Genomic DNA, 12,591 nt, shown 5'->3' with positions numbered 1-12,591 from the left:
GCTCGATCTCTGCCCTGCCCCCAGATGCTCCCTCCATGGTTTCTCCCCAAAATGGCTGCAGCCAACCAGCAAAACGAGAAACGAAGCAAAAACTGATTTCTCCGATCTCTCTCCCTCCCTGTGTGGTTCGTGCCTGAAAATGGCTGCCACCGACCAGCTAACTCCAAGGAAGGAAGGAAGGAAGTGGGCCAGCTCCGGCCGTTTGGATATTTGAATCTGTGTTGTGCATAGCCAGGTTTGTGTTTGGATAAGTGGATTTTCATACAGCGAGGGTTTGGAAAGCGGGACCTGCATGTATTATGATGCACTGAATTTATTCCCACCCTCCATGGGGGCGGAAGAATTTACAGCAGGTAAAAATTAAATATTAGAAAGAGTTTAAGACAAATCACAGTCATGGGAATAGGGCTGGGTCCTGAAAACATACATATCTCAGGCGCCAAAGGCCAGGATAAACAGGAGCATACAACAGAAACTATGTTAACGAAGGAAAGGTAAAAGACAGGACTGCATGGTTAAACTACAGACCTGACTCCTCCCAGAGGAGGCAGCGATGGGCACCATCTTAAAGGTAAAGGGACCCCTGACCATTAGGTCCAGTCGTTGCCGACTCTGGGGCTCATCTCGCTTTATTGGCCGAGGGAGCCGGCGTACAGCTTCCGGGTCATGTGGCCAGCAGGACTAAGCCGCTTCTGGCGAACCAGAGCAGCGCACGGAAATGCCGTTTACCTTCCCGCCGGAGCGGTACCTATTTATCTACTTGCACTTTGAGGTGCTTTCGAACTGCAAGGTTGGCAGGAGCAGGGACCGACCAACGGGAGCTCACCCCGTCACAGGGATTCAAACCGCCAACCTCCTGATCAGCAAGTCCTAGGCTCTGTGGTTTAACCCACAGTGCCACCCGCATCCGGGGCACCATCTTAAAAGGTAAAGGTGAAGGTACCCCTGCCCGTACGGGCCAGTCTTGACCGACTCTAGGGTTGTGCGCCCATCTCACTTAAGAGGCCGGGGGCCAGCGCTGTCCGGAGACACTTCCGGGTCACGTGGCCAGCGTGACAAGCTGCATCTGGCGAGCCAGCGCAGCACACAGAAACACCGTTTACCTTCCCGCTGGTAAGCGGTCCCTATTTATCTACTTGCACCCGGGGGTGCTTTCGAACTGCTAGGTTGGCAGGCGCTGGGACCGAGCAGCGGGAGCGCACCCCGCTGCGGGGATTCGAACCGCCAACCATGCGATCGGCAAGTCCTAGGCGCTGAGGTTATCTTAGATGTCTTTAAAAGAGGACTGTACAAACCCGTGGACGATGAGCCTATTAATGGCTCTGCTTTGCCTCCACGGTCAGAGGCAGCAATGTTCCTGAATACTAGTTGCTGGAAACTGCAAGGAGGAGAGAGGGCTCTTGGGCTCAAATCCTGCTTGCAGCCCCGCCCCCCCAGGCTGGCCACTGTGGGAAGAGGATGCTAGACAAGACCCACCACACTTCTAGTTGTTTTCAGCACCGCAAAGCCACATACAGCTGGCTTATTCGCAAGTGGAGTCACTGCTGGAGCCGGACTCTTGGGTCCATCAAGCTCAGGACAATCAACTCTGACTGGCAGCCATTGAGGACTGAATCAGGAACCTTCTGCAACCATGCTGACGCTCTCTTAAGTACTGAACTGCAGCTCTTCATCAGAACCGCAGCAGAGAATGAGGGGCTTAAGAGGACAGGGGCCACGCCTCCCCTGTGAAGCAAACACCCACGATCGAGGCCGCCGCCGCCTCCTACCTTGCACAATGTCATCCTGGCGCTGGAGTGGGGGCCGTGGGGGCCACGCCACGTCCTTTTCCACGTGCTTGAAGGCCCGGCCTTCATTGAAGGAATGGGGAAGGTTCCCGGCGTGCACCTGCCGGAGCTGCTCAAAGTCACTCAGGGCGGCGCTCAGGTCCCAGTTTTTCCCTGCGCCAGAGGAAAGAGAAGGGAGAGGGTTCAGAGAAGGAAAGCCGCCAAACTAGCCCCAAGCAGAGGTCCCCTCACCTCTCCGAATCACTGATCCTAGAATCACAGAACTGTAGAGGTGGGAGATGCCTCCCCGCCTGCCCCGGTCATCTAATCCAACCCCCTGCAATGTAGGAATCACCGTTCAAGAATCCCCGACAGATGCCATCTAACCTCTGTTGAAAAACCTCCAATGAAGGAGAGCTCTCCACCTTATACAGTGGTGCCCCGCAAGACGAACGCCTCGCAAGACGGAAAACCCGCAAGACGAAAGGGTTTTCCGTTTGCGATGCGCTTCGCAAGACGAAGTTCCCAATGGGCTTGCTTCGCAAGACGAAAACGTCTTGCGAGTCTCGCCATTTTTTCCCCGCTCCCCCCCCCCCCTTTTCCAAAGCGGCTAAGCTGTTAATAGCCTTTTAACAGCTTAGCCGCTAAGCCCGCTAAGCCGCTAATAGCGCTAAATCGCTAATAGCGCTAATCCGCTTAGCCGTTGCTTCGCAAGACGAAAAAACCGCTAGAAGAAAAGAATCACGGAACGGATTCTTTTCGTCTTGCGAGGCACCACTGTATAATAATAATAATAATAATAATAATAATAATTTATTTATACCCCACCAATTGGGCTGGGTTTCTCCAGCCACTCTGGGCGGCTTCCAACAGAATATTAAAATACAATAGTCTGTTAAACATTAAAAGCTTCCCTAAACAGGGCTGTCTTCAGAAAGAGCACCTGCTCTCAGAAAGGTCTTCCTTCCTAATGTTCAGCTGGAATCTCCATTCTTACAATTGGAATCCATTGGTTTGGGTCCTCGCCTCTGGAGCAGCAGGACATGAGCTTGCTCCACCTTCCACGATGACGGCCCTTCAGATGTCCGAAGGCGGCCATCCCATCACCTCAACGATGCTTGTCAAATCCCCCTCTTCTATCAAGAAGCAGCACCCAACATATCTCATCGCCGCCACCCACTCAAAATTGTATCCCCTATTATCTAGAAAAGCCCCACCCCACCCCACAGGTGTCCTTCTTAACATAAAACAAGAAGGAGAGACTTCCTGGTGCCAACAGAGAAATGAGAACTCTTGTGTTTACTTCCTTGACACATGGTTCTGGCCAAACACAGAGAGCTCTCTCTTTCTAAGATACGAGTCTCTTTGCAAAACGTGTCCTGAAAACGAAGTAGAATTTCAGAAATCCAAAGGGGGAGGGCATCACCTTCAAGAAGATCCCTTGCCAATCCTGGCTCTGCCCCTGTTGAGCGTACAAAATCCGATAGGACGACATCCATATCCAGGGTCATGTGATCATGAATTCCTTGCGGGTGGGTGGGAACGGGTGGGACATCGATCCGGGCTTCCGCTTCAGTCTGGAGGAGGGAAGAGGCAAGGAAGGGCCAGATTTACAGGTTGTCTGAAAAGCTTGGGTGGGCAACTAGAAATCTCTCTATTGGTCATTTTAAGGCATTTGTAAAATACCCGGAAGGTGCCTAAACAGGTCAGAGCCGCATGGAGGGAAACTATGCTTTGCATTTGCAGAATCACAGAACTGTGGAGCTGGAAGGGACCCAAAGGGTCATCCAGACCAACCCCCTCCGATGTACTTAGGAAAGGAAAAGGACGCCCCACACAACATAAAGATGTGTCCAAATGAAACAAGGAAGCGCAACAGGTCAGTGCTGGAAACAAACAAATAAATCGGGTGTTACAAGCATATAGATGTCACCTTTAGCAAAACCCTAGCCAACAGCTATGACACAGAATCGTGGAATTGGAAGGGACCCCAAGGGTCTACTAGTCCAAACATCCCTGACAGACGGACGATCCAAACTGTTTAAAAACCTCCCGTGAAGGAGAGTCCACCATCTTCCGAGGTGTCACCCATTCCACTGGCCCACAGCTCTTCCCCGCAGAAAGTTCTCCCTGGCGCTTCGTCGGAATCTCCATTCGTGTAATGTGCTACAATGAATCTTTGGCCGCCACACTGCTCAAAAGGGCAGGGTCTCCAGCGGGCAGCCAGCCCCCCACCCCAAATCCAGCCAAAGGTCCATCGGCAATGCTTTCGTCCACTCTCTGCACGAGCCTCCCCCTGCCCCCCCCCCACAGAAAGTGAAGGCAGAATGGGCTCTCCCGCTACCAAAGGGGCTTTGGGTCAGCACATGCCCCATCCGGGAGAGGGAGGGGGTTTAGACCAGGGGCTCCCTAAGTGGGGAGTACCTCACCTTGGGGGGGGGGGGCGGTGGGATTCCCAGAGGGAGCATTAAGCATCAAGGGGGCGGCAGGGCAGCATAAATAACCACCCAATTATCAGCAAATCTGGAATCCCTGGCTCAGTTTCATCAGTTTTGTGGAACTAATTAAACTAAATACCGTATTTTTCACTCTATAAGACGCACCAGACCACAAGACGCACCTAGTTTTTGGAGGTGGAAAACAAGGAAAAAAATATTCTGAATCTCAGAAGCCAGAATAGCGAGAGGGATCGCTGCGCAGTGAAAGCAGCAATCCCTCTCACTGTTCTGGCTTCTGGGATAGCTGCACAGCCTGCATTCGCTCCATAAGACGCACACACATTTCCCCTTACTTTTTAGGAGGGAAAAAGTAAGTCTTATAGAGCAAAAAATACAGTAGTTTTAACTGGATTTTGAATGCAATTTCTAGTTCTGAATATCACCGCGTTACAGTGGTACCTCGGCTTACGAACTTAATTCGTTCCGGAGGTCCGTTCTTAACCCGAAACCGTTCTTAACCTGAGGCATGTTTTTGCTAATGGGGCCTCCTGCTGGCGCCACCGGTGCGCGATTTCTGTTCTCATCCTGGGCCAAAGTTCTCAACCCAAGGTACTACCTAAGTGTTAGTGGAGTTTGTAACCCAAAGTGTTTGTAACCCGAGGTACCACTGTATTCTCTTTCTTAGCGGGTCATGCAAACCACTCTTCTGGATAATGCTTTTTATATGGGATAAGCCTGCTGGCTGGCTGGTTAAGGACGAGAGAGCGGGGGGCTGGAGAGTCCAGCAACATCTGGAAAACCGCAGGTTCCCCGCAGCAGTCGCAAAAGCAGAGGTCTTCAGACAGCTGCTGCAAAACAGCAGTTGCAAATTAGCACTCTTGTCTGTCTGTCTGTTTGTTTGTTTGTTTGTTTGTTTGCTTGTTTGTTTGTCTGTTTGGCAGAAACAGAGGCTGGGCAGCCTTGAACTCTGGTTTCCCTCGTGTGGGAAGAAGGCTGTCAGGATTATCTGAAGGCTCTCCAGAAAACCAGCTCCAGGAGAAGCCAATTCAAACAAGGGAGAGGGAGCGCTCCAGACACACCCAGGGAGGACGGATGCTGCATCGCCACTCTTGTTTTCCCAGAAAAGCAAAACTATAAATTATGTGGCAAAAATGGTCTGCGAGGCCTGCAGATGGCAGCTCCCCAAGTGTTTCCACAGCTGCCGCCGCTCGGAGATTTCCAGCAAACGCCTTTGGGGACGGGGGCTGCAGGGCAGGAAAGGCGGGCCGTGGAATCATAAACTTGCAGAGTTGGAAGGAACCACGAGGGCTATGCAGTCCCAACCCCATGCAATGCAGGAATCTCATATTCAGGCTTCTCTATGGCGGCCTGCAAGAAGATCAAACCTCTCCATTCTGAAGGAAATCAGCCCTGAGTGCTCACTGGAAGGACAGATCCTGAAGCTGAGGTTCCAGTACTTTGGCCACCTCATGAGAAGAGAAGACTCCCTGGAAAAGACCCTGATGTTGGGAAAGATGGAGGGCACAAGGAGAAGGGGACGACAGAGGACGAGATGGTTGGACAGTGTCATAGAAGCTACCAGCATGAGTTTGACCAAACTGTGGGAGGCAGTGGAAGACAGGAGGGCCTGGCGTGCTCTGGTCCAGGGGGTCATGAAGAGGCGGACACGACTAAACGACTAAACAACAACAACATGGCGGCCCCTAAATTGTGGGACTCCCTCCCCAGAGAAGTGCGTCAGGCCCTTTCTTTATACAGCTTTCGGCAAATGGTGAGGCGGACCTCTTCTTCCCTTCTTGGTAAACTTTTTCTTCTTCTTAAAAAAATTTTCATTTTATAACGTACCGAGAACAGAGATGTCGGGTGAAAATGAAAATACGAAAAACAAAATTATGAAATGGGTTCGTAGAATGAGTACAGTTGCACATGGGTTAAAATAACAAAGAAAAAGGGAGATTAAAACAAAAGATCAGAATCGGTTTATGTATGCCACAGCCGCTGGAAGAACCCTCCCGGCCCAAAAATGGAAAACACAAGATATACCAACCATCCAGGAGATGAAGATGACAGAATTTGCGGAACTTGCCAAATTGACAGGGCGGATCTGGGACCAAGAGGACCAGAGATACAAGAACAATTGGAGTAAATTTATTGAATACTTAAAGGAGAACTGTAGAAACTTAAAGACACTACCAGGACTGGAATAATACCTTCAATGTAAAATAGTAGAGATATAAGAATAATGATAAGAATGTGATAAATATACTGTAGGGAGGGAGGGAAGTCAAGACTCGGCAGAGTCAAAGGGAATATATTGTGATAATAAGAATTGTTGGGAAAAGAATATTTAAAGAAAATAATAAAAATGTACTTGAAAAAAAAATAACAAAGAAAAGAATACCAGCGTTCTTGGATTATGAAGTCTAGTTCCAGATTTGCCAAGTTCATGTCATGACAAAGGTCATCTTGACAATGATAGTTTTGCTTTATTTATTTAAAAATTATTAAAAAATGCCAAATCCATTATAATTATTATTATTGCATTTAATTGTACTCCACCATTTTCCCTGATGGGACTCAAGAAGGCTTACAGATAAAAACAAGGATATAGAAAAATTGACCATTAAAATACAAGTAAACACTGATAGAATGCAAACTATATAAACTCTGCTTAATCCATACAGAGAATTATGAGCCTTCTGGGTTCACCTCGGCAAGAAGGAACAGAGCCCACTGTAAAACAGTGCCTCCAAGTCCCATCCCAGCCAGGCGGCCCTGAAGGATACCAGAGGTCCAGCAGAACAGAGTCACCTTCCTCCTGTCCAGTTCCCAACATAAGTCACCCACCAAGGTGACCAAAGCCATTTCTGTCCCAGCCAGGCCTGAAGCCGGATGGACATGGGTCTCGAGAATCTTTCTCCTCCAGAAAAGCACTGGAGCCGAGATGCCACCACACGCTTCAATTCCTTGCCCCGAAATGGGATGTTGGAAACTGGCTGATAACTATCCAATGCTGTGAGATTCAGGAAGGGCTTTTTCAACAGAGGTTTTTTAACTGCCTCCTTTAGGTGCCCTGGAATCCCGTCTTGTTGTAAGGAGGCACCAACCACTCCCTTCGCCCCCCTCTGCCAGCCCCCCCGCTCGCCCCCCTTTTTTAAAAACATAATTTATAATTTAACATAATTATTAGAAAATATAAGCAAAATATTGCAAATACATACATACATATATATTTCAGATAAGCACACATAAATAAAAAAAGAACAAAAGAGAAAAAAGGAAGAAAAGAAAAAAGAAAGAGAAAAAGAAGAAGAAAAGTTGCAAGAATTTCTTCCAAATTTATTCTACAAATATCTCAATAATAAAATTTCATTGATCGACTTCCATCGCTTACACTGCACTTCCTATACACATTTTAAGCAAGACTGTATCTGTTATTCCGTATTTTTCCCATACAATCTCACACAAATATTCTAATCAATAAGTTTTCTAAATCTTTCATAAATCTATTCTAAATACAACCGATACCTTACATTTAATCTCTGTCTACATAAATAATCATTTGAACATTTACATTGTTTCTGGATTATATTTTTTGGCCTTCACTCGCCCTTTGGATGAGCCAGGAAGGGAAAGGATCAAGCGCACATGTGGCGGCTCTCACATTTCCCAAGGATCCTGCCCACATCCTTGGGCGGCACAAATTGGAAAGCATCCATTAACACAGGACAAGCAAGAGGCCAAAGTTACGCCCACCGGACCTGTATCAACTGCAGCGTCCAAGTCAGAGCAATTTTGTCGACAAAATGTCTGGAGGTTCTAGCCTTTATCAAAATCCCATATTATGTGCCATTTTCTCCATTATACCTCTTTTTCAGAGGGAATCGTACCAAGCAGGATCACAGAATCATACGATTGGAAGGGACCCTGAGGATCACCTGGTCAAACCCCCTGCAACACAGGAATACACAGCAGTCCCAACCTTGGCGTTATCAACACCACGCTCTAACCAACTGAGCAATCCAATAATTTGCACTTCTCTTTCGACGTTAAATCAGGGTGGATTTGATTTAAATCAAATCTATTTAAATCACGATTTAAATCACTAGTCAGTAAAGGTAAAGGGACCCCTGACCATTAGATCCAGTCGTGGCTGACTCTGGGGTTGTGGCGCTCATCTCGCTTTATTGGCCGAGGGAGCCAGCGTACAGCTTCCGGGTCATGTGGCCAGCATGACTGAGCCGCTTCTGGCGAACCAGAGCAGCGCACGGAAATGCCATTTACCTTCCCGTTGGAGTGGTACCTATTTATCTACTTGCACTTTGACGTGCTTTCGAACTGCTAGGTTGGCAGGAGCAGGGATCAAGCAACGGGAGCTCACCCCGTCGCGGGGATTCGAACCGCCGACCTTCTGATCGGGAAGTCCTAGGCTCTGTGGTTTAACCCACAGTGCCACCCGCGTCCCCTACTAGTCAGTAAGACTTGGTTTAAATCTTTTTTTCTTTTTTTTAAACAGAAAGACTCATTCTTGCGGGTATAATCTTAATATTTACAACCGAGGCATGACGATACTGAGCCAGCTGGACCTCAATGGTCTGACTTCGAATATGGAACCTTTCTATGCTAATGAATACTGTATTGTTAAAAAAAATCCTATTTAATTCAGCCCTTTATTCAGAAACATGAGGACTAGAACCTTGACTTTACTTTTAGGGGTAGCTCAATGAAGACGCTTCTGCTTTGCAGAAAGCCCCAGTTTCGATCCCCGACAGAATCTCTAAGCAAGGTCTTGAATGTCCCCTGCCTGAATTCCTGGAGAGCTGCGGCTGCCAGTCAGTGTAGGCAATACTGCACTAGATGGACTGAGAGTCTGTCTCACTAGGAGGCAGCTTCTTATGTCACAACATGACTTGGCCAAAATGGTTTCAGCCAAGGTTCTCCCGCCGCTTATGCCCCGGGAGGAATCTGCTTGCCTTGAGCGGCCAAGCCAACATGACAGCATCGTTGGTAAAGATAGCCCTGTCACTCACAATCAGCGGGATGCAAACAAAGCTCTCCCAGTGACTCAGCAGGGCGCAAGGAGGGTGCAAACCACAAGCTCCATGCCAGCAAGCACAGCCTGGAAGCAAAGAAAATCCACTCGGACACGCACATTGCCCTGCCATGTCCTAGCTGCGGGTCTCTTGTCCGAACGAGCGGTGAGCTACCAGTGGCAGGCTTTTATTGAGCCATGCTAATAGGCTGGTAGGTATTTTTGCAAGATGCTATATACACCTGTGGTTTCCAAACCTTTTCAAGCCATCACTCCCTTGCAGAGCATTTTGCACCTGGCTATCCGTGACTTGCAACCAAGTGAAGATGCCTGGGCGCCAGGATGGCGGCGGACGTCTCCACCATCTGGAGACGCACGCTTAGAGATCCTTGGATCTTGACTGTTTTTGCACACCAGCAACACATCCTGTAGAATTCGGTCTGCTATATTTTATCTTGAGAGTCCCATGGACTGCAAGAAGATCAAACCTATCCATTCTGAAGGAAATCAGCCCTGAGTGCTCCCTGGAAGGACAGATCCTGAAGCCGAGGCTCCAAGACTTTGGCCACCTCATGAGAAGAGAAGACCCTGATGTTGGGAAAGATGGAGGGCCCAAGGAGAAGGGGATGACAGAGGACGAGATAGTGGGACAGTGTTCTCAAAGCTACCAGCATGAGTTTGACCAAACTGCGGGAGGCAGTGGAAGACAGGAGGGCCTGGCTTGCTCTGGTCCAGGGGGTCACGAAGAGTCGGACACGACTAAATGACTAAACAACAACAATATTTTATCTGCACAATCAGAATGAATTTGAGGAACCAAAAAGTTGCATTGAAAAATGCGACTTTCGAGCCATCTGGCCCCTGACTTATATATCTGAGTTTCTAACACTGCTCCCTTGGCTCTATAAACTCTCCCCCAAAGCCCACTACCCTATGAAAAGCATTATTCAGAATATGACCCACCAACGAAGTTAGTAACAATAAAATTCAAAGTAGTAATTATCAATTGCACACAATATCCAATTAAAAATATTTAACTAATTGAAGAAAATGGGCAAGCTTCCTAGAGAATCACACACAAACACCAAAGAAAGTAGTGCCACACACTCTGGGAATTGTTGCTATAAGTATATACTATATGGCTTGTGTCCCAAACTGTCTGAAGGACCGGATCTCCCTACACAAGCCTGCCTGGGCTTTGAGCAATTCTGCTTCAGAAGGAGCTTCCTGCTCTGTGTTTCTGGCCGAGTCTGTGTTCTGAGCACTTCTGCACCGAACTTCTGAGCACGCTGCCTCATCAGAAAGGAGTCTCTGTGTGAAGCAGAGACTCCTCCAGAGACCCAACGAGTAGACGGAAAAGCCTACAGCACGGGGAACGACCAGATCGATCATGTCCGAGGAAGGGGACATGATCCGAGTCAGCCGATCGAGCAAATGGCATGCAGTGAGCCTATTTAATACCTAGCAGATGCGTTTGAAAGCTGGCGCACCTTGACATTACGTCGGACCTTGAAAAGCATGTGTCAATTCCCTCCCCCCTCTCTGGATCCACACACATAGAGCCAGTGTGGCATAGTGGTTAGAGCAGGCATAGGCAAACTCCGCACCTCCAGACGTTTGGGACTACAATTCCCACCATCCCTGACCACTGGTCCTGTTAGCTAGGGGTGATGGGAATTGTAGTCCCAAAGATCTGGAGGGCCGGAGTTTGCCTATGCCTGGGTTAGAGGGCTGGACTAGGGCCTGGGACGTCAGGTTCGAATCTCCACTCAGCCATGGAGCTTACTCTTGGCTTGGCCTACCTTACAGGGTAGTTGTGAGGATATAATGTGGTGGAGGGAAGAACTATGTATTCCTCCTTGCTGCTTAGAGGAAAGAATGTGGGATATAAATGCAGAAAACACACACAAAGCTGAAGGCACCGGGAGCCGAGAGGGAGGTCTCACAATTCAAATTCAACCCTGACTGAAGTTGGGTTGGGAAGTCTTCTTCCTCTGAGCATCAGTGCCAAACTCTTGCCCCTGTTTCCTCGCCAGTTAATCCAAGCATCCTACAGGAAACATGTTCTGCTCTCTCTTCTCAAGAGTACAGAATCAAACTGTGGCCCTCCCTGCTGCTGCATCTTAGGAGGACACACCAAGCTGTGGCTGCAGCGTCCTTTACGGGGTGGGTGGATAAACCGATCCTGTAACCAGAAGACATATAATCCTGGAACTCTCCACCCACAATTTCCTCTCAATAGCCACAAGGGCTCGCAATTGTCTCTTTAAAAAAACGAAATCCTCAGCAATACTTCAGCTGCTTCCTCCACAAGCCACATTCTGAAGTTTCTCCCTCTCTCACACACAATTCCCATCTGTACACACAACGAACCTTCAGCCTATCTCCTCCAAATCCATTATTTTAAACTCAACCATATGGTGGCCCAAGGACTTCAACCTTTCGAGATAATCTGCTCCAGACGACACTGGAGGCTTTTGAAAATGAGCACTGCGGCACATACCATAGGAAACTCAAGTTCAAGTCAAAATAGGTAGCCTCCGAGGAGACCGGAGGGGGGAGAACAGGAGAGAGAATTTAGGAAGCCAGCCTTCTGGAGGATTGGCCTCGAATCAATGGAAGGGTTGAGCCTGGCCTCTTGAGAAAAGGACCCAACAAATCCACTTTATTCAGGGTGATCAAAGGCAGGGAGGGGAAGCGCAAGTAGGCACCAGTAATATTTTCCTTGACATGTGCTTGACTACTTCCTCGAAAAACCACAGCGTCATCTTGGGCTGACAAGACACAATCAGACATCAGTTAACTGTTGTGGAAAGATGTGCTCTTAATCGCTTACGAAGATCTGGCAGAATTTGGGAAGTTTTCTGCAGGCATTGAGAAGTTGGCACAGAAGGCGACTGCTAAATATCTAGTGGCAGAGTGTTCCACAGGATTGGGCCAATGGCGCCAAAGGCTCGGCTTCTTATTGTTGCCAAATGTGCCTCACCGACTCGGGGAACCAGGGTCCAGGAAGTCACCAAGCTGGACCTAAATTGTTCAGGCCTTGCAAATTAATACAAGGACCTTGAACCTTGCACTAATTTTAAAAATTAGAAATTACGCAGTGCTTTCAAAGCACCTCCTGTAGCTTACCTCATCATCCTTACATCATCCTTGACAGGTAGGCCAGAATTATCACCCCCAGGGCTCAATGCCAAGACCGAGACCAAAAGATTGTGTAGCCTTCCAAGGTTGGCAGAAATAAGATTTGATCCAAGGTCATAGTTTTGCCTTCCTTTTGGACCTGAAAATGACAGCCAGGTACAACTGCCTCCACCAAGTCTTCATTATTACATCCCACGTTTCTCCTCCTTTC

The 12,591-nt window shown here is 48.4% G+C and overlaps 1 protein-coding gene across 3 annotated transcripts in view; it reads right to left on the bottom strand.

The window, feature by feature from the left end:
* The window catches only part of OTUD7B (OTU deubiquitinase 7B), a 52,022-nt gene that overhangs the window by 17,144 nt on the left and 22,287 nt on the right, over window positions 1–12,591 (bottom strand). For all 3 annotated transcript variants that reach the window (XM_028709212.2, XM_028709211.2, XM_077920190.1), the window contains exons 2-3: window positions 3,193–3,343; window positions 1,770–1,940 (exon numbers count right to left, since the gene is read on the bottom strand). In XM_028709212.2, the coding sequence (XP_028565045.2) occupies window positions 1,770–1,940; window positions 3,193–3,277 (256 nt within the window). In that variant the 5' untranslated portion in view covers window positions 3,278–3,343. The remainder of the gene's footprint in view (window positions 1–1,769; window positions 1,941–3,192; window positions 3,344–12,591) is intronic.

This window comes from Podarcis muralis, chromosome 16, assembly GCF_964188315.1.
Source record: "Podarcis muralis chromosome 16, rPodMur119.hap1.1, whole genome shotgun sequence".
In the NCBI taxonomy this organism is placed as follows: Eukaryota; Metazoa; Chordata; class Lepidosauria; order Squamata; family Lacertidae; genus Podarcis; species Podarcis muralis.
The sequence above is the reverse complement of the archived record's forward strand: the minus strand, read 5'-3'. Positions and strand labels throughout refer to the sequence as shown.